This window comes from Salarias fasciatus, chromosome 18, assembly GCF_902148845.1.
Source record: "Salarias fasciatus chromosome 18, fSalaFa1.1, whole genome shotgun sequence".
Classification (NCBI taxonomy): Eukaryota; Metazoa; Chordata; class Actinopteri; order Blenniiformes; family Blenniidae; genus Salarias; species Salarias fasciatus.
In genome coordinates, this window is record NC_043762.1 from 8,491,895 (window position 1) to 8,515,093 (window position 23,199).

General features: G+C 41.1%; 1 protein-coding gene across 3 annotated transcripts in view; it reads right to left on the reverse strand.

The window, feature by feature from the left end:
- Window positions 1-2,047: 2,047 nt before the first annotated feature.
- The window catches only part of LOC115405833 (netrin-G1-like), a 65,773-nt gene continuing 44,621 nt past the window's right edge, over window positions 2,048-23,199 (reverse strand). For 2 of the 3 annotated variants that reach the window (XM_030115570.1, XM_030115569.1), the window contains exons 4-7: window positions 18,462-18,634; window positions 11,266-11,292; window positions 10,125-10,169; window positions 2,048-2,990 (exon numbers count right to left, since the gene is read on the reverse strand). In XM_030115570.1, coding sequence (XP_029971430.1) covers window positions 2,752-2,990; window positions 10,125-10,169; window positions 11,266-11,292; window positions 18,462-18,634 — 484 coding nt within the window. In that variant the 3' untranslated portion in view covers window positions 2,048-2,751. The remainder of the gene's footprint in view (window positions 2,991-10,124; window positions 10,170-11,265; window positions 11,293-18,461; window positions 18,635-23,199) is intronic. The other variant, XM_030115571.1, reaches the window with a different exon arrangement.

Genomic DNA, 23,199 nt, shown 5'->3' on the forward strand with positions numbered 1-23,199 from the left:
TTCCAATAATGAGTAAGCAAAAAATTGTTCATTCGTCTAATTTAGATTGTGTTTTTTGTGATGTATCCCGCTAGTAAAAGAAAAAAAAAAAAAAGGCAAAAAGCAACAGATTTTATTTTGAAATACTTTTTATTGTGAAACATGTTGTATCTACTTTCCTTCCAGCACCTGGCTTTCTGTTTGGCTTTATACGGGAGGGCTTATACATGTTTATAACGTATTGTTCTCTGCACATGTGTGTGGTTTCATTACATAAACAACCAACAGCACCCACTCGTGGTCCTACATGTCATTGCCGTGGTTTCAGCACTTGGATACCAAATGATATCGACGTTTTCAAAGCTACTGCTGTTAGATGTTCATAAACACTTTAAGGTACTGTATTTGTTGAAGTGTGCTCCTGTCAATACACCTTTATATTTAGCTCCAAACTGTTGTGCCAGCACCCTCATGTCTCTTTAAGGCTTACCTCACATACTTGGACAAACACGACAGAAGGTAGATGCTTTATTACTTGTATTTCCACCGGTAGATTCCACTTCAATATATATTCTTGTACAAAACACATTTTGATGCATTTCTTTTGGATAACAGGATGGGCAGCAGTTGCTATTGTGGGTTGTCTCTCTGTATCCAGAGTCACGAGCATGAACCGAGGACTGATCTCTGTTGGATCATAACTGACAGCATTTATCAAGACAGTATCTTGATTTCATTCCCAAAAAATCCTTCCTTTGCTTCAGATGTAATGCAGCCGGAGTCCACATGACATTTAATGCATCCCTCATAGTTTTGGTTCTCTGGTTACAAAAAATTTAATTTAGAAAATAAAAGAAGCTAATTTCAAAGTGTGATCTCAAACTAAAATATCCGAATGCGCGCCAGCAGGGATGCTTCCAGTTTACTTGGATAAATCAATCTTTCCTCACCATGTCCCCCCAAAAGATGTCATGTCTGCTAATCAATTCACATCCATCCGTTGCTGGTGTTTTGCACAGTTTCACACACACCTCACCTCAGTTTGCCATCGACGCTTCCCAAAGCAGGAGTCTCTGTCAAAAAAGGCTGCTACTCTTGTCATAGACAGTGTCATTTAATGAGAGGCACTTACATTAGACTCCAGCACAATTAGGTGCTTCATGACAACCTCGGGAATAAAATTAATCTCTCAAATGAAATTGGTCTCAGTGCTCAATATGTCACCCAGTGGGATGCAACTTCATTTCTATTCATTGACCCTCCATGAAATTAAAGCTCATTTCCTGAACGTGCAGCCGTGCCGTGGCTCCCGCAGCAGGATGCAGGCTTTCAGCCGTACCGGCTCAGAAAGCCTTCCCCTCTTCCCATTTGATTCGAGGATTAGATCTGATAACAGATTCGAGCCGGACAACCTCTGCGACAGCCGTGCAATCTCCTTTTCTCCGTGTCTTCTCGCCGAATTTACATAAAGTTGATGGGATTTCGGCTCAAAATTCTTCTGATTCTCCCACATCTCACGAGCACAACAAGCAACGTCTTACAGCACAGTGAAGGAAAAAACAACCGTTAGGCATAGGACCAGGAAGTTATTTGTTGTTGCTTCAGTGAAATGGTCAATGATTGGCATCGGTAGGGTTTTAAAATCTTTTAAAATGACATTCAGCTATTGTCATTGGCTTTTCTACAAACAATACACTGCTTCACTCTACACATCTTGTCTTTAAATGTCATGTTACTACCTAATAAAATTACTACGCTTCAACAACAAGACAAAGACATGTTTTTTCTTTTTCGCTTTGGTGGTAGTATATTGTGTAAGTGTGTATGTAAACATAGTTTTGACAGCAGCTCTCGGGCGAGGAGCGCCATGTGCCACACAAGCAAAGAAACGATACAGCCAAACTCCTTAAACGCACTCAGAGTCCACATCGACGGTAGGACAGGTCGGCAGCAATAGAAAACAAGTAACACATCTTTCCGTTTCGCGTAGTCATGAAAATATCTGTTTTATACAAAATTAAATACAGTTACAGTATGTTACAATTTATTTTTTCCCCATACAGCTGAGTTCAAGCATGACTACGAAGCCTCTCCAAAAGAAAAAAAAAAACAGGGAAAAAAAAAAGGACTAGATCGGTACTCGTAAGAGGCATGAGAATAATACATGTGCAGCATTTTGGCAAAAAAAAAAAAACCCAACAGACCAAACACCCCTCAGCAAAACAAAATCACCAGGGTCACGAAAGCACAGGAAGGAGGTGAGGAACGAGGGGAAGACAGAGATGAGGGAGAGGAGGTTACGAGTAAGGAAGGAGGCAGTGAGGCAAGATGTTTCAAGATGTTCCCCATCCACACTATCATTTTTTAATAATTCGAGAAGATATTTAGAAATCATGTGTCTACTTTTGTACAGTTTGCTCTCTGAATGTGGGTAGTAGCTCTTTCTGAGCGGAGTCTCCAGTCTGCCTTTAATGGGATAATTGCAAAGCAAAGGGCTCCAGTCGGTTCCTCTGTGAAGTTTATGGGACAACAGTGGCAGCGCAGGGTCTCTTAGAAATCCTTCTATCATCAGCGTAAAGCCTCAGCGCACCGCCTGTTGCACAAATAACACAGTCACCCTCCACTGCGGCCTGGGATTTACAAAACAGTTAATTATACTTTATGCTGAGCACATTGTCCGCACATTCCTTGTTCTTCATGTCCTTAAGGTCGAGAGTTCAGTCCCAGCGTTTGTGGTCTCGGGGTTTTGGTTGAGGATTTGGTTCAGGTCTCTCAGCAAAGGGAAACAATCAATAGCAGGAGCACTACGAGGGGAAGAGCGAGCTGGAGGCCTCCGGGGCAATGGTGGAACGAGGCCCGTCCAGACAATTGGTCATCGCAGTCCCCGGGACCCTGGCAGCTCGCTCGCTCACACAGGACGCCCGTGAAGCCGGGGGAACAATGGCAGCGCTGATGGTGGTGGCACGTGCCGCCGTTCTGACAGCGCAGCATCGCGTTGTCACACACCCGGGCTGCCGAGACAAAGCAGAGAGGGCAGGGGGAGACAGGGAGGCGTGATTAATAGATCATTCAGTGATAGGGTTGGCAGAGAACATCAACAGGCAGGTTCACAGGGCACAAGCTGCCTCTTCCTGTCCTGTCTGCGACGCTCGCCGTCCTCAGAGCGCAGCTGACACGTTAGAGAGGGTAAAGCCAAGGACTTCAGAAAAGTGCGCGAGAAGAAAAGAGCAGGGGGAGGAGGCACAGAGAGCAGGGCACTTATTAAATGCACAGTAAAACACTGGCAGCAGCCTTTGAAAACACTTACAATGACTGTTTAGAACAAAAGAAAACAGACATTTCAATGGGTATTTTTAGGAAGCTCCAAAGGGACTCGAGAGCAAATAATCCTGGCAAAACAAAAGAGCAAGCAAACCATGGCAGCGATGAGGTGAAATTAATGATTAGTGAATCAAAGGTTGCCAGAGTATTGTGAAACTGCCCCTCTGTGCTGAGGGCAGGGAGACAGAAAGACGACGACGCGGGACGGATACTTGGCTCCATCGCACCGGCGCAACCTTTGATATGCAAATAAGCGTTTGCAGGTAATTCACCAATTGCTTCTGTTTTCATCTCCACAGTTAACCTTACAACAAACAATGCAACACGGCTACAATTAAGGGAGTGATTTCAGCGCCGCACAGTTTTAACAGCCATACTGAATTCTCTTGTTTGGTTGGCGATTGATTAGAAACTACATAAGCTAATATTCACATTTCAAAAAACAAAACAAAAAACCTCAAGACTCAATTATCCCAGGAAGCCTCTCTGCAAGCAGAGGTGAAATCCTGGAAGAGGTAATATTTGCCAAGAGATTTCAGTGTAATTGGATATCTCCCCTGCATAAATAGTAATCACATTTTTGGTTTTCAGTAATGTGGCTCATGCATCAGAATAAACTCAACAAATAATCATAGCTCATGCCAAAACTGATTAAGAAGGCACTGGAATTGTGTTTAACTCAATAATATTCTCACCCACTTCACGCAGACACCACTGCTGTTATGTGCTTTAAATGGAAAATTCCACCTGTGGATACAGGGTTTTATCTCCAATATGGGGTTTTCAATAACTTTGTGATGAAGTGCTGTAAATTATACTTTTGTTAGATCCACTTTCCCAGCCTGGTCTGGCTCTGCTGCCGAGAGTCTGGAGAGATTTGTCATGTTGGCTTTGTTGTGTTCCACTGGGTTTATGTGTGCATAAAAAATGTAATAATAATGGCATTATAGGAGCAAATAGCAGCTCTTGAAGCCGCTCCTCACTTAGGAAGCAGCTGCTCTTGGAACTTAATAGCATGAGAGACGGCTTCATATGTGGCAGGTTAAAAGATGACACCAAAGTCTCACTGCAACACAAACTCACAGTGATATCAACATCGAGATGTTTCCAATTAAATCAAACTATTTCTTCACAGTTTGGTTTGAAGTAAAAAAAAAATCAGAACAGAAAGAGGATGAGTTTCCCGACTTTCAGTGTGCACCGGCTTTGTCTCACAGCAATTCCAGATTGAATGTTTTTTACAATAAAAGATTTAATCATGAATGGATATCGAGATAACACCACTTCGTTTTGCTCTTGTTGGATGCTTTCAATTTTAATTATCTGCTGAGTCTCTTACATCCTGCACTTGACAAACTTGATTTCTAGTTTTAGGCTCTGTTTATACACCGTCTAATTTGAAATCTTGTGTTTCAGTTCGACGTTTACATGGCAATGTATTGAACAGGATGTCCGATTACACACAAAGAGCAGAAATGCTGAAAATGAAGTAGATTCCATGTTGCGGCCACGACTTGGTGCTGTTTGTTTTTGGTCTTCTAGTGTGTGCTGTGCACTACGGAGCACACCACACATGAAGCGATTCTTCAGCAGAGCGTCAGGTTCTCCACGCTCGATATTTCAAATCTCGTGTAATCGAATGTGACTACAATGTAAAGAAACACGGACAAACAGGAAGACGCAATTATGATTGCTGTCTGCCTCTTACTTTCCGAAAAAAACACACTGAAAAGAAAAATGATTAAGAAAAAAGTCATGGAAATGGCAGGAATGTGGACTGTGTGCATTATAGCTTGAGTTGGAGGTGAGTAAAAAGACGGACACAATGTCATTTGCCGACATCAAACAATCCAGCCTTTGCTGAGTCTGACCGTACCAGAACAAAAATCATCCTGATCATTCTGTAGTGTGTCCCAAAATGTAGTTTTTCCCTGCTGCTTTGACCCCTCTGAAACTCTATCAGGTGGGTCCCTCAGTTACAAGTCCACAGCTTATAGAAAACAAAGATGGTGCACCTGATTTTTAATTATTTGTACGAATGGCACTTTAGAAAAAGGTGAAGTTATTGCTCAATGTTAATTACTGCATATAATTATTGGGTTAATTTATCAGTATAGTTGTGAAACATATTTGGTGTTTTAATTTCATAAAGGATTGTCAAATAAAGGCATCATTTAAAAAAGAAAAAAAACGTTTATAGTTTGCATAAGCTAGAAAATAGGTGTAACAAATATTGTACTGACTCCCTCTCTGACTGATCTGTTTGTTATCAAAGCAAGTCTAAATTCATCTCCTGATTTGAATACTGTTTGCCTGTAATGGACAACAAAATGACCACTGTGCAGTCCAAAAATTGTCTGAGCCTGAACTTTCCGTGCATGAAAATGAAGTGAAAGTGGTGCCGCCGTGTCCTCGGTGAGTTCCAGCATTAATGACCTTCTGGCAACACCCCAATCAGCGCCGTCTAATCAGGCTTTATTCATTTTAACAGCTAATGGAAAGCACCTGCTCCGTGTGTTTTGGAAAAGACCTCCATGGGATCTGCATGGTCTCAGCTGCCTCGTCCACACATTAACAGCGTTGCCTGTGGCCGAAGGATAATCTGCGTGTCCTCCAGCAGACCCTCAGGACCATTGTCTTCCTAAAAGCCTCAGTAGCCCAATTAGTTTGCTTATGCCGAGGCTTAAGCCTGCGGTGTCTTTGTGGAGCCCCACAGCGTGCGGTCAAAATCCCGACTAAAAGACATCCATTACTTTGGTTCACTTAACAAAGAGTGTGTGTAAAATGATAAGAAGTTTGTCAGTTGACATCTTTGTTCACCGTCGATAATGGATATAAGAACATACACGTTTTTTTTTCCCCTCTCATGCTGGGGGAACAAGCTAAAAAATAAATGTTATCTTTGTGAAAACTTTTTAATCTGGCCCTTATTGGATTGAGTTACAAAACAAGGCCTTTCTGTGTGGGCTTTGCATGCTTTTCCTTCTTCTCTGGAGATTTGATCAGGATGCTTCTTCAGTCAGCTCGGACACTCTCCAGCCCAGCAACCTTCACTCATACACCGGGATGTAATTTGTCCTGTGTGGCGTCACTCTCCCTCACTGCTGGACTTGTGCGAGCTGGAAGTGAGAAGACAGCAATTCCAGTAGCGGCTGAGCAGCAGTGTGCTCTCTCTTAGATATATTGGCGCCTCACACCTCTGCCGGATGTGTGACATTTTAGCAGTATAACTGTTGGGACACATCCGTCCTCGGGTCCGGGTGTCGCACGAAGCAACAAGGAGAAGATTCACCACGGCATCAAGACAACAGTGACAGGACGGACAAACACCTAAATTACATCTCATATGTTTGAGTGCATTTGAGAGGAATATGCTTTGAATTAGATTTTGTCTTTTACACTGCCATATCCAGTCACACTGGAACAAATTCAGTCTGTGCACATAAAACACACCGTGATACATGAATTGTTGACAGCGTTTTCCTTATCGTGTTTTAAGCGGTTATCTGTTTGCACCCTGAATTCTGTAATCCTCTCATCTCGGTACACTCTTGATGTCCTGCGACTCTCAGCAGCTGGAGTGTCTGAGAAACCGCACTGTGATAACAAGCAGAAAGTCACAGATCAATGTCCAGGATCACAGCATCGCTTTTCTGTGCACGATCTGGATCTTATACAGAAAGGACGCAAGTCTTATTGAATAGCAAACTGAGGAAATCAGTTTAGTCATGAAGCCCTCATTACATCCAAGTAATACGAACTAAATTCAGTTTGAAAAAACAAAACATAACCCAGCAGTACCTTTATTTACCTGCAGATAAAAACAAACTGAAATTGAATCATAGAGATAGATTTTACGTTTTTAAAAAGGCTTTTATGATTATAGATTCGCCCCGTGCAATCAACTATAAGCGAAGACGGTTTTCAGATACAGGATCTGCTAATTATATGCTCGGAGACAGAATAGTGTTGCTTCAATTACACTGAATCGATATCTTTTGCCATGATGTCAGTGTAAGCCGAAACTTGTGTTCAGCCATGCCTCCAGTTATCATATTAACATGAAGGCTTCATCATTAGTCAATGATTCAGCGCTCTGAAGTTCGATATACAATGTCAGCTGCAGAGCAGCACTTGACAGTGGCGTCGCTGCGATATCTGAGGAGAGGAAGCACCTGGCTGTCGTTTTCTGCTCGGCAGTGCTTTTCAAGTCAAAAATGTCAGATTCCACTGGAGGAGTGTTGTGAGATTTTCAGAAATACGCATCATTATGTCATGGAAGAGACATTAGACGATGTAAAAAGACCAGCTCATGGTTAGCTTAGCTTAATGAAGCGACTAAGGTTCACTTTGCAAGACAATGTTTTGAGTGAAAACGCTTCATTTCAGTTTTAGTTTTGATTGATTGATTGATTGATTTTATTTGTTTCATTCTTTTTAAAGGAAAGAAATGAAAATGAACAGAAAGAAGTGAGACTTATGATGTCTGCCCCTATCAACATAAAATAAATGACAATTTGTCAAGATTTGTTAACATATCACAAAAAAAATCCAAAATTAAATACAACCATTTCACTAAATCAAAATATAAATACGACCATTTCACAAATAATTACAGATCAAATACAACCATTTCCCAAAATGTAAATACAAAAAAAAAAAAAACCCTTAATGAAATATTTTCAAAAGAAACAATCATTCTAAGTTTGACCATTCTTTAAAACAGAGTCGTACCCTCCCAATAACTGGACTTATAAACATTTCTTGAAGATGTGAATGGACTGAGACCTCTTAATTTCACTGTCAAGTTTATTCCATGAATTGATTCCTTTTGTTGTGATGCATCTTTCTTTCAATTTGGTTCTTGACTCCAGTCGTTTGAAAACTTCAGTGCCTCTTAATCTATATTGACTGTCTCGCTTTGCAAACCTATTCTGTAAATTAAATGGTAATTTTTTCCGGTGAGCTTTATACATTGTTTTAAGAAAGTTGAGTTCTACCAATTCTTTAATTTTTAAGGATTTCAATTTTATAAATATTGGGTTAGTGTGGTCTCTGTAACCACTTCCATTCACCACACGAATTGCTCGTTTCTGTAAAAGGAAGAGTGGTTCAATGTAGGTCTTACAAGCATTTCCCCAGACTTCAACACAGTAGGTCAGACATGGTATAATCAATGAATTGTACAACAGAAATAAAGAATTATTGTGAAGTGACTCTTTCAATTTGTACAGAACAGCAATGGTTTGAGAAATCTTAGTTTTAACATACTCTATATGGGATTTCCATGTTAGTTGTTCATCCAGCAGTACACCTAAGAACTTAATTTCATTTGTTCTTTCGATCTCTATACCTTCAACTGTCAGTGTTGTGTCAACATCTTTCCTTCTGTAACTGAAAATCATATATTTGGTCTTACTATTTGGTCAAAGATAGTTTGTTAGCGTTGAACCATTTTATAACATTCTGAAACTCTTTTTCTACAATTTCTAATACTTCATTTATATTGTCTCCAGCATAATACAAAGTAGTATCATCCGCAAACAAGATGCATTTCAATAAGCTGGAAGCAGTGTCAATGTCATTGATATAGAGAAGAAAGAGTACTGGTCCAAGGACGGATCCTTGAGGAACCCCACAAGTTACGTTTCCATTTTTAGATTTTGTGTCGTTGATTTGAACAAATTGTTTTCTGTCTTTTAAATAGCTTTTGACCCATTCATGAGCAACACCTCTTATACCGTACTTATATAATTTATACAGTAATATGTTTTAGACAGATTTAGTTTCAGTTTTTCTTGTTTTTTTTTTTGTTGTTGTTTTTTTTAAGAGCATTCAAAAAGTTCCACCTTTTTTTGAAACAGTGGCTCCAAGCACTGTTGTCGCGCAAATGGTCCCCCAAAACACAGCAAAAGTTTTGTGTTTTCACTTGAAGTTATCATGTGAACGGAGCCTGCGGTGTGTTTGTGCAGAGCTCAGCCAGAGCAACATTAATCCAGTGGTCTCTGGTTATTATCAGAGTCTGGTGGTGGATTATAATCATGATGGTCGAGATTTCCTTGTCAAAAACTCTGACTTTCACAGTAAGAAAAAGCATCAGATGCTGTGTTTTGAAACTTTTTGTGTAAATGATAAACTCCATACAGGCTGTTTGTGTCTACTGGCAGTAAAAAAAACACTAGATTATATTCCAAGATGCATTTCTGCTCTGTGAGGCCAAAAAAAAAAAAAAAAAAAAAAAGGCAGGAAACATCCTCCTTTGATTGTGGAAATCCGTAAAGTCTCTTTTTAATTTTTTCTTTCCTCGCTGTGTGAGCAGTGGTGCAGATGCGACTTAACACTCACTACAGAGGATATCTGGGCCTGCGGATTAGCTGGAGATAGCTGGAGATCAATCTACATAAACCCCCCTGGAGCGTCTTCTCTCCTTCCTTCTCCTTCTCCTCTCTATCTTTTCTTTGCTTTTTTTTTTTTTTTTACTTCCTGTGAACATGGCAGAAAGGGTGCACCCCCAGAGAGCATTCTGGGTAATTAAAAAGAGGGCCCGATCAAAGAGGTTAGCAGGTTGTGGACTAGGTGATGATGAGGCATGTGGTCTGTTCCCGCCACTGCCCTCTCAACAAAAGGTCTAGCTTGTACAGAGCAGCGTGCGCTTGTGTGCATGCAGGATGAAAGGATCTAAGCTTCGGGAAAACAACCTACTGCATACTGAAATGAGCATGTTTTCTTTTTTTGGAGGGGAGGGGTGTTCAAATGGCCAATCAACAAGCAGTCAGTTCTCTACTGGTAATGTCATGCTGAAGTTACAAAGCCTATAAGCCTACCTTGGTTACGGTTTGCAACACCAAGAGATGAAGCATTTGCTCGATCTGTGTAAAAATGGAAAGGTTATATGTTACACTTGATTGTCATATAATTCATGCTGTTAAAGCAGGTTGGCAGCATGCATAGATTCACTCTCATCTGGACTGATTTATCCTTGGATCACTGGAAAGTTTCATCAGACATGAGAGGGAGTAAAGGGGATACTGCAAAAAAAAAAAAAAAAAAAAGAGAGAGAGAGAGAATGTGTGCATGCAGCCTGAATGGATTTTTCACAAGACAAAGGCAGAGATGTGGATGCATGGTATCTGTGGAGTCACCTTCAGGCGTCAACATGCGTCGGGATGCATGTCTGGAACAATGTCTTTCTAATATATGGTTTTCCTTTTCTCTCTCTCTCTCTGGGCGCCGATCTGTCTCTGCGCTTCGAGCAAATAATCTCATGTAGAAAGAAGAATCGTTCTCTGTTGCTAATCACACTGGTCATACATCTGGACACGGGTGGGTTTTTTTTTCTTCCTTTCAGTTCTGCTCATACATGATATATATAATCATTTTGCACACCATGCTGCACAATTATTCTTCCAATAATGGCATCGGCTCATCCTTAGAATGTATTTCTCGGCGGTACAAAAAGCCAGGTTGATTATGTTTAAATTCAACTCACAGTTTTAAAAGGTCAGACTTAATTAAGCTGGCTGCTGCTGACTGATTTAAAGCCATGCGGACATAAGTCCAGGGTGTTTTCTTATTCCAGAAGAACAAGAAAACATTTTCAAACTATGAAAGAGGGCAGCATGACATGCAAAAGAGGCAGCGGATATCCAGAGGAAAAAAAAAATGGAAATAAATTTGCCTGATCATAAATTCTACTTATTTTTAACAATTTCTTCAAATCCAGATCTTTCTTCATGTCTCCAGAACCTGTCCTCTTAATAAACTTGGGAAAAGTTTTCTTCATAGCATGCCTTGGATCACTTGTGAGGATGCATTTCGATTACATGGGTGCTTTTGTTCATCGTGAGGGGGGAAAAAAAAGCTGATCAATGGGCAACAAGGCACAATTTCCCACAGAAACACAACCAGTGAAACAACAGAGAGGAAGACAGTCGGCATGCTGAATAAAAAGCATGATCAACTTACGCACTGGTCCATGATTACTGGGAATACCTGCCGAAACACACAAAGACATTATCAGATTGGTAAGAAAGAGCAAAGACATGCAGGTTCACAGCCAAAAGGGATCTTTAATAGAGTATTATTCCATAAACAGAAAGCTCGCAACAGAGAAATGTTAAAGTGTGAGGGAGAAGAGGCAGGGAATGAGGATGAGTAACGTCACAGATGGACCCAGAAGGACACAAGGGTGCAATCACAGCTATTTTTAGAAACGCGATAATAGAGGTAGAAGGAAGCACAGTTGGTACAATATGGGGCGGAGCTAATCAACGCAAGGGCGGAGCACACTGTCAATCTCACACACGTACACACACACACACACACTGAACAGAAAAACAGCTGGGATGAGGGGAAGTGAGTTTCTCACAGGCATGACAATGCTGAAAACAGATTAGGAAGAAATGAGACTTAAAAAACAAACTTATTGAAAGAGCTGAATAATGTAGACACAGACCATGTATCAATCATTCTTCCATCCATCCATGAAGATTCTTTCTCTGAGGTGAGCTCTACCACATGAGCTCTACAGGACTATAAGATGACCCCGGTTTGGTCAGGGAGCTCATTCATCTCAGTCCCTGCTGCTTGAGGTTATTTTTTTTAGAATACGTTTTTTCTCCATCTACACTCCAGATGTGTCTTTCATCGGTGCATAATGCATCCAACAACGGATCTCTGATGGCCTTTTCATCACCATTCAGGAGAAGTGAACAAACATGGACCAAAATCCAAACCAAACAAAACTATTAACAACAATTACAGTTTATTATCAACACCCCCCCCCCCCCCCCCCCCCCCTCAAAAAAACTCCAAAAAACTGTGACATTCAACTTTTTAAAATGGTGGTTTGCAAACAACACCAAACCCACCTTCTTGTATCCAGTTATGTGTTTACAGTGTCCCCTGATTAGAATCGGCTGTGACTCCAGTGCATAGTCCAACATCCTTCATCTGATGATAATAACAGGGCTGTGAGTGTGACGAAATGTCAACAGAATCCAGACGTGGACAATCTTTTCATCAGTGTTTTCATCCATGTTTGGAATAAGCAAGTTGTTTTCCTATCTGCCTCTGACTTATGTTCAGTCAGAGTCCTTTTTTCTGTATGTGATTCTTTTTTATTGTCAGCCTGCTGTTGTAGAAACTGAGTTAAAGCCTGTTAACAAAAAGAATGGAAGATCCTTTAATGTATTGTGCAATACAAGTTTGAAAACAAAAAAATCATAAACTGGGGGCTAAGAATAAAACTGAATGTATTTCTGTGATGGTAATGTCATCAGCGAGCCAAAGCCACCCTGCAATTAGTGCAATTTCTAATTGCTTTCACATTCTTTATCACTTTGTCTCCCGTGATTATGTTTCAGTGGGGTTTTCATATCATTTGCAACCCATTCATCAATTCATTACTTGTCTGTGGGCTGTCACAACAACCGCTGGCGGACGAGCAACAGTGCAGCAGTGGGGAAAGAAAAGAAAAAATAAAACAGATTTTAAGTTCCAATTTGCAAGAGAGCAAGTATAGTGCAATTTCAAACCAATGGAGGGCAAACAATCCCGCCTTTTAAAGCTCAGACGTTGTACAGTCTGATCAAACTCTCCGCTCCAACCCCTCTTAACCTGTGAACCTGCTCTGGTACACAAGATGAGTTGACGCTCCCTGCAAAGTGGACTGTCAACATAATTCTTGAAGTGATTCCTCTTCTGCTCTGCAGTCACCTTACAGATATTTCTCTTCCTTTTTAAGAAAACCTTGGATTTGAATCACTGTCAGCCTCTCTGCTGCTGACAGTTATTGCCCATAGCAACAAAGAGCTCAATTTGGGGCTCTAATTTATTAGATGAAGGGTCACGTATGTCCATATATCTGCATGTACGGGGATTTGAATATGTAATAGAGCATGCCCTGTCCTTACCTGCGAGATAAATGACTTCCATGATTAAAGAGGAAGACTGGATGACAGATGAATGCTATTAAGCTATAATTACGTTTTGCACGTTCAGCATATTTGTCTTAATACGAGGGATGTATGTTTAATATCCTCATAGGAAATATGAGCTTCACGTAATAGATAAAGGCATGCTATGGGGCCCAAGTTTCACTTATGAGAGAAATAAGAATAATTTAAGACAAAAGGTGCCCGTTCAACACCTGGGGGACCAATATTGCTACGTCATTCCGTGTGCAACATTATTGCATTTTATGCCACTGCCAAACATGTGCTAATATTGCTTTTGATATGGCTAGACCGGAGTTTCATCAGTTCAGTGCAGATGCGGCCAAGTGTTGGGTTTTTTAATATCGCCCTGTCAATCTGACAGTGAGCAGCACATTGCAGGCAGACTCATAACACAGAGGAGGTACAGGGGTAAATCCAGCAATATCTCTTTAGAGGTCACAAACAGACTCCTACACACGATCGGATGGGTTTGTGCGAGCATGCATGTGCACGCACAGAGCTGCAGTACGTGCACACATATATATATGCAAACCACAGAGTAAAACACATTCAGACAAACGACTCCAGTTCCACTGAAAACAAACAGCTCTGAGACGAGCAAGAAAAACTGTGTTGCTGCACCATTTTCCTAACTCGAAAACAGCGGATCAATAGCAATATCATATCTCTGTACAAATCTAATCAGAGCTACACATCTGAGAATTCAAGTCAGACAATCAAACCGGGCATCTGAAAAACCTGCTGTCAATCCCAGCAGGCTGCTGCCTTGAGAGTTTCTGACTGCAAGGCTGAATCAGTGCGAATGGGGGACCAGAGGGCTGGATCTTCCACCATCTGGCCTCGCCTGGCCGTCCACCACCACATCCCTGAGTGCCTGTATTAGATTTATTGAGGCAATGAGCCCCCTGCCTCAGGCATGGGATTTGATAAATGTGACTCAACTCCCGTCCAAGATTATAATGGGGATAATGCAAAAGAGCACCTTCTGCCTCAGAGATACCATGTTCACACTTGTCGTGGAATTGGGGTGGCAACACCAAATGCATGGTTAAAGAAAATAACAGTCACTGCATGTTGAAGATAATTTGTTGATCATTACATGGAAATAAAGCGCCGCCACCCCACAGACCCTATGATTGCTTCTGTTCTTAATGTGTTTGAAAAGGTGTAAATCAGCTCAGCCTTAAGCGGAGATACTGCGGTTACTGTGGCATTTCCTCATATGGTTCTACTTCGCTTTTATTTGCAAACTTCATGTTTTTTTTTAAATCATAACTGTGTTCAATCTTGTTCAATCTCTCCTGTTCCTTCACAAATCTGACTTTATGATAGAATATCTCCCAACTGAAATCACCGACAAAAGCAGTCAAACCAGAGTGAGCTATTAAGGCCCCGTTTACACAACAACTGTGTGTGGAATCACCGACAGTGAAACTTTTTGAAAACGCTCCATCTCTGGGGAGGATTCTCACCTGAACATACCTGTCAAGTGATATGGTTTCGCAGTATTTTTGTACAGGGAAAATGTAATTTCAGCAAATACGAGCGTATTGCCATGTCTGTATATTTTCATTTCTTCATAGTTTCGACTGGTTCAAGGGAGAGGGAGGAGCGTTTGTTTCGTTTATTGGGAGCGCGGGATGAGGGAGAGCAGGGTTGGTGAGCAAGTCCTGCGGGAAAGCTGATCGATGCCACGCTGTAAGTTTGTTTTTTTTAGCTAGTGGACTTTGTGTGAACCCGGGAATGTTCTGAGTGTGTTATAGACCCGTTACCGAGTCCCGAGCTGTAAACTGTGGTGGATCCACTCAGGTGCCGACTGAACACGGACTTAACGTCTGATCTTCCACCCACCAGCTGAAGACAGCAGGAACTTTTAAAAACTCTTTAATTCCAAGTTTATACATCTAGGTGATAATTAAGAACTATATTCAGAATTATTCTTATTGTGTAATTTCGAATGAAGCAATCTACCTTGTGCTAATGTAAATTTGAAAAAAAAAAGGGGGTTGCATTTATTTATTTTATTAATAGGATCTTTTTTAAAAAATGTTGTGCTACTTGGCTTATTATTTTCACACTACTAAAAAGTCATCGCTCAAGATTGTGTCCATATAAGTGTACAATTAAATAAATATGGTTGAAACAGTTCATGTTGGAATTGTTGCTGTTTCTCTCTTTTTGCTTCAGTTTTCTTTCATTTGCCAATAAATACAGTTTTTAAGTACTCAATGCACCCCCCCCCCCCCCCCCCCCCCCGCAATAATGGAGGCATGAGGTACAGAGGTGGGGTCCGTTACTCTAAAAAAGTAAAGAATTACCCGTTACTAGTTACTTTTGAAAAAAGTAGTGCCTTACACTACTTGATTACTCCATGGAAATAGTAACGAAGTTACACTACTCGTTACTGCATTGTGCTCCGCGGAGCTCTGCTCCCTTATATCCCTCCGCGGAGCACTGCGCATGCGCAGATCTGTGTGTATCAAAACGTTTTTTTTAAGGGATTGAAAAGAAAACACGTCTTTTAAAATGTTTTATAACCATTCGGATTTACTTCTCGTGCTAATCCGCCATCCCCTGGACCACTGGAAGGAGTATTTTGTCCATTTGCGTAGTCCGGTTCTGATTGAATTCCAGCTAAGCTTCGAGCTAAGCTACAACGATGCTAACAGCTGGGAACCAGAGATACAGGTATTTATGAGCTTGTCTAACTTTGTCAATGATAGGGAAAGGGCGCGGGCCCCTAATCTTCGGAGTGTTCCTTTAAAAGGGGCATTTACAGTAGGAGGGAGTGCAGTGTTGTCAGTGGGGCACAAATTTATATAAGGCAACCAATTTTACTTTGACGGTTCCATCAGCCCTGACCCGGAAGAGATAGCGAGTAGTTGCTCGTATGGCCACCGTTCCATCTACTGGTGGTAATAAAAAAAACTCTGCTTAAATAATAATATTTTGGTTGCTCTATTTGCAGTCATTGTAAAAGTAACGATCGTAGCGTTTCATTTGTAACGCTAGTTTAACTACCAATCTAGAAGGAGTAGTGCCGTTACACTACTCGTTCCCATCAAAAGTAATTTAACTACTTGTAACGCTCGTTACTTGTCGTTACATACCCAACTCTGATGAGGTATACCTTGACAGGTATGCCTTATCAACAATCCAACCTGGCTGGCTGTCCACACAAATGCCCCTGTTCTCCCTTTGTTGTCTGTATCGTATTTTTCTTCATACACATTTTCATATGTCACATAAAAATTGGAGACAAGGAAACAGAACGGGTTTATTCAACAAAATTCTTAGGAATTAATATAGATGACAAACTAAACTGGAAACTACATATAAATTTACTGAAAATAAAACTTTTGAAAATTATTTCAATCCTATGTAAGATTAAAAACACGGTAAATCAAAAAGCACTTTTTATGTTATACGATTCTTTCGTACTTCCATATCTTAAAGGTATAATGGACGATTTTCTCGAAAAAGTCGAAGCCAAACGTCTGTTACTCGCTTTTTGAAAACACGCATGCGCCAGACCATCCTACCTGCTCTGCTGCTCCTACGAGCGCGCTTGACGACGTGACGCAAGCATTTCTTCAGCGTGATTGACATGTCGGAGGACCAATAGTTGACGCTCGCGTCACGCCATTCATTGGCTAAAACATCGTCCATTATACCTTTAATTATTGTACAGAAATATGGGGTAACAATTCTAAATCAAACATACACTCCATTTACTTGCTTTAAAAAAAAAAGCAGTCAGAATCGTAAGTTATGCCGATAATTACGATCACGCTAATGTTCTTTATTTATTAAATTAAAGGCACTGAAATTACAGGACCTCGCTGAGCTTAACACTGCTATTGTGTTGTTTAAGGCGTATAATCACACACTCCCTCAGCGTTTACAAGACAAATTGAAACTCAGGGAAAGTTCTTATGGTTTGCGAGGGTCTTCGGTCTTTCAAAAAACAAAAGTTAGGACTAGTTTAAAAAGTATGAGTGCCTCTGTCAGGGGGGTTTGTCTTTGGAATGGTTTGGAAGAAGAAATGAAATGCTCCAGTTCAATCCACAAATTTAAAAAAACTTTTAAAGCGAAAATCATGGGAAAGTATAATAATCCTGAATATAATATATAACCACAATGTGTATATGTATATATATGTGCATATATATGCGTGTGTATGAATGTTTGTATATGTATGCATATGTCTAGGAACACATGTTTAGAAGTACATGAACTGTTGTGTTGATGTATATGTGTGATTATTGTATAGATGAATTCATGTAATTTATATACAGTTGTAACTTTATGTAAGGTTTAGCTCAAAATGTTGATGTCTTGCAGACTTGCTATGTCTTGATTTAAGTTATGTCTTTAGGGTTAGGCGAAATGAGTGTTAAACTTCAGCCTAAATCCTTTCGGCGTATGTAAATGTTAACATGAATGAAATTTTCTTCTTTTTGTTTTTACTTTAATTATTAAATGCCGAAGAATAAACTTCAAAACCATTTAAAAAACAATCAACTGTTAATGGTCCTGGATGTAAACTGCATCACTTTCCTGAAACAGAAATGCAAAAACATTGCCTTTTCAGTTGAATTGTTGCTGTGTAAACAGGGCCTCAGCATGGTTTACTGTATATAGGATGTTTGCATAAAAGGTCTGCCTGTAATTTGCTTTCCGCATGTTCGGACACATGTGGAAAAGTGTTTTTTCTTTTTTCTTCTTATACGATGGACACAAAAGAGGGAGTCGGTGTGTCTGACTGACAGGAAAAATAAGGCTGTCCCTCAGTAAAAACAGGTCTTTCGCGGAGTTTCACTTCACTGTCAGAAAATGTATGTTTACAGCTAAAGATTTCCAGATACAATGTCACCTGTAAGTCCTCTCATACAGTGGGAGGCTTGTTATTTCATCTACACAAAAGAAAACACAGCAATAAGCTTGTGTAAATAAAAAAAGCACATGGGAGATTTGCAGCCCAGAGGCAAGGACCCGGAGAAATAAAGAGATGGAACAATCATTCAAGCGGAAAGACAAAAAGAAAAAAAAAAGATGGTGTTTTTCATTATCGCCGCTTTTATCAGAAGTCGGTGTCGGCAGTAGCAGGACATGAATGGCTTCTGCCAGCCGTCGGTGTCAACTGTACATTGAATGAATCACATGGGCAGTCCTTGAATCGATAAGAATAGAAATACGTACATATGTTTGCTGTTCCTTTGGGGATGGGGAGGTAGGAGCCCACGCTCCAGGCTCGCCCGTGATAGTGCCTCTTGCAGCGGCTGCAGTCCGGCCCTGTGGTGTTGTGCTCACACTCGCAGCCCAGCTTCCCCTTGTCAAACACACAACTGTTGGCATGCAGGTTGCACTTGCACCTGAAACAGAAGGATAACAACAGAAGGCAAAGACATGAATAGGCATCATTCTGCACCCACTGAAAAAAGACTCTTTCTGGAGGGAATACGCTGCCGCGATGTTTATTTACGCCTTTCACATTTTTTAACGGGGGTAAATTGAAATCCTGGCGGGTTATCTGACTTGGATCATGCCTCCACAAAGCTTCATTATGCTCTCCTTTAAAAAAACAAGGCCTCATTTGTTGCGGCCCCTGTGGAGAGAACAGCGACAGCGAATAAGGTCACTTTTGCTACTCTGAGAGCGAAATGAAAGGCACTCTGTAAGATTCACTAATTGAGCACAAAACGGGGATCTGATGGAGAGATGATAGAATCAAGAGAAGCTGCACAGCCTGAGAATCCTCGTCTTTTTTCTCCGCTTCAAAGTTCCCGTGTTATTTGGTGAGGCAGCCTTCAGGCAGGAGACCTTACCAGTTGGCGGAGCTGGTTTATTAGACCCAACTGTGGCAGAGCTGACAGATGCTCCTGACAGGAGAAGAGAGAGGCTCTGACGGCTTTCAACACTCAACCAGATCTTCTCCTCTCTCCACCAAATGGAAGAACAGTGCTTCCAAGCTCAGAGAGAGAGACAAAAAAAGAACAACTTGGTTGCAGTTTTACACGCAAGCAGAGAGTTTCTCATTTTTTTTCTCATTCAGTGAGTGCTGGGTTGACTCTGCCATACATAATATCACACTTGAGATATCATAGTTTCATATTGCCACTGCATTCCAAATATAAAGCTCAGTATTTGATTTTTACCCCGAAGAGGGTAAAAGGTTACAGCCTCAGTCTCTTGGGACATGGGGGGTTGGGGGGGGGGGGCAGAGAAATAGTTGCAGAAACACTTGAAGGGGAGCATCGGGTGGATCTGACACACTAGACCTCCCTGGAGGTCGGGGCAGCTCATGGTTTCACATGTTTGTTTTTACAATTTGCTTCCGAGTGAAAATTTTTCAGCCGCTGGAGACGGAGGAGCCGGGTATCTGGTGCCTGCGATCGGCCGGTAAACACGAGAGCAAGAAATGACAGAGGTAGATAGAAATACATCCATTCTAATTGACTTCCTGGCCTCTCGGTGACATCTCACATTAATGATAGATAACTGCGGGAAATCATGGAAACTAGACCCTGTACTGTATATCCAATGAGGAGCAGCATTGCACCAGGGAAAGGAGAGGTTTAAAGCTTCCGCCAAATACATATGAGCATGCATGATTACAGCTCTTTATTACTAACGTTGTTATTGGGAAATAAGCTTCTTAATATACCTGCAGTCCGCAAAACTGTGCTTACTAGCGCTCATAATTGCGTTGCCTTAACACAATTGCCTGATAATTTATAGAAATTAAATACTTAGTGGCTAAGGCACATTGGTGAAGTAATAAATGATCAATCATTGCAAAACATTCAGGATTGAAACACTTAATTGGTCATAAATTATTAAAGGATTATAAAAATCTGACGGATTTAAATAGATTTCAACAATATGCGGGCTGTGAAACCTGCAGAAATGATGTCATACTAAAGAGCGATGGCGATCGTATTTACAGCGTGATGAGGGGAACAACAATACGCCTGAAAAGATTCCCTGACTGCCGTCTATAAGCACAATCAAATAAATAAATCCTCAAGTGCTGTCTCATAACACGAGCAGCCGTAATGGATGAGACTGAATACCGACCCACATTCACAGCAACTAAATAGTAGTGCCTCTTACCACGCATTCCCCACAGTCCTTAACTTTTTAATCAATTAAAGTCCCTGCTCCATAAAATTAATGACTGGCTGTAGCTCTTCTGCCATGCAGAAGGCAGCGGCTCCCTGAAGTCAAGAGCGATGAGATTTGACCTTCCACTTAATTAAAAACCAGCAAAATCTGGATCATCGGGCCCACCCGGCGCGGCTGGAGGGCTGATAGAGGATGTGGGCTCAGGGGAGCTCGGGGATGTGATGCTTTTGCCGCTGGCATTGTCATATTGAAATCGAGGCATTTTTTTTCCACTCCCTCTCTCTCTCTCTCTCCCTCTTTTTCTGTAACCAGTTTCGGTCACAAAAGGAAAGAGATCCCCTGTATGGCCAGCCTTTTGAACCAACACCATTACGGAGACACATTTCATAAAGTTTTCATGACCTTTTATCCCACATACAGCCCAACAGCAATTGCTATTATCCATTATCTAAACAAGTGACCCTCCCTGAGGAGACACTGGGGATCTGCTCGCCTCGCCATCCTTCCTATACGCTGCGCCTCTTTCACCGGAGGTAAAAGTGCTCTTCAAGACGATGAACCGACTGTCTTTATGCTTTATTTAAGTGTGTGTTTCTGTGTCCATGATAGGGGTTTAGTGGGAGAGACAACTGTACCTTATTTGATGGGTGAAAAGATCCAAATCAGGTTCAAATCAAAGGTGGAAATCCTGGTTTTAAGTGAGGACAATGATGGATATCCACTAATAGAAGCTTTTCATTTTGAGACTAAAGGTTTTACAGCTTGAATACATCAGCATGTTACATTGATTCCACATTCTATATTTTTTCTTGTATTATCATCTTGCAGCTTAGCTTCTGGACGAGATTCTTGCAATCCGAACATCGGTACTTCAGTCCCTCATCCCCCTCTCAGCATATGCTGGGAACTGAACTCCAAGTCACCTCTGATGGAGGCCAATCCCCTCGCATGGCAGCCATCATCTGCCAAAGTGGTGAAAACGTGCCTTTTAAGTGAGGTCTATTTAAATTATGTATTTTTAAAGCTATGGAACTGTATGGATAAAGTCCCAAACCCTCCCAAACTCTTGTTATCTGAAGATGGTAAAGGATTTCTCAGGTCCGTTCATATGGATCAGGGACTCCATCCTCAACACCTTCAAGCCAGACTGTAAGCAGACACAGTTACTCCAGGGATTTATGAGACTTTTTGCTGCCAATTCAATAAAAAGGACAAATCGTGTATCTGTAATTTTAAACAACATGCATGTACTTGATAGCTTCACTGTAATTTTGGGTCATTTTAAATTATACCTGGTTCAGATGCGCTTAAAATGACTTTCATCCTGCCATTACTGCTGAAAACAATCATTCTTTTTTTAATCTTCTTTCTTTCTGGAAATTGATTCACGTGCCACAAAATTTGTGATGGCAGCCGTTGTACCATGTAACTTGTGGCTTTCATTGTAAAACCTTAATTGTGATATTTTAGTTTCAGAGATGCTGAATAATCTACCAAATTACACTAATATATTTCTAGCCGTCATTTTTATGATATGAAGTGGTTTAAAATGTGATCTGTGATTTTCTCCCAGTAACTCCCGCACTGCCTCTGGAAACACACAAACAAACATTTTTCAGCAATGTGACCACCGCAGATGAAATTCCATTTACTTTCAGCACCCGTGTGGCGGGAGAAATAACGGAGAATATATTCTAAAACCTTGGCTGTACAAACTAAGCCTGTCTGCAGGGCAGAGCAGTACTAAAAGTAAGCAAGGGGAAAAAAAAAAGCCTTTCAGAAACGGAGCTTCATCTACTTCAGAGTGTATTCGTGCTCTTTTATGTTTTAGATGACTCACTTTAATCCCCACATTAAGAAAAAAAAGGACATCTCGATGCACTGTATCCCATCCATGCTGCACCTGGTGCATAATGCAACAGTAAAATTGGCCTCATAGTGGCCGCTGGATGTGCAGATTGCGCGCAAGTGTAACAATGAACTCCTCTGTGCTATTTGTAAGGTGAGCTGTGGGTCTAGTTTGTGTTGATATTCAGCGGCAGACAGCAGCAGTGCCCTTTGTCTTCTCATCTGGCTGCTTCCTAACCTTGGCTTCTCCTGGCTGCTTGGCACTGTGTTGACAGGCTCTCGATGTCGAACACAGCTTTTCTTTCTGTGACAGCTCGTAGCATCGCTGATTCCAGACAAGAGAGGAGCACTGAACTCGTTAAATTAGGGAGGCTGGCAGGTGGGGGAAGCTTTCTCTTTCTTTTCTTTTAAATTTAATTTTCTCACACTGTGGCGTAGTGGTTAGTGCTCCTGCCTCACTGTGAAAATGGCCCTGGTTTGAGTCCAGCTGGGGACATTTCTATCTGTTGTTCTCCCAGTTGGGCTTCTCAGTCCAAAAACATGCGTTTGAGGTTAATGGGTGAGTCTAAACCAGGAGCCTCTTTCATCCGGATATGGATTACGTCTGACACCGCTGCTCTGGTGTTAAAGTGAGTCTGTTTAAACTGTTTGCTGCGCTGCGTTACTCAGAATATGATTTTTAACACTGTCGCTTCGTGTTCACTGCCTTTGCCCATAAATCAGCTGCAGGTCGTCTCAAACTGGATGAAGCAGCGCGGAAGCTACATGGATGGAAAATTAAATAAGTAAAAAAATTTCATTACGTTTAAATGTTTAAAATGAAATACATCATTGCAAAAATAACACAAACACAAATAAAAGAAATCATTAATTCATTAGAGTCATTACTAAACTTTAGCAGTGATCCTGCTGAATCACATCTGCAAAGAGCTGCATTAACGCTCGCACAGTCTTCATCTAAAGA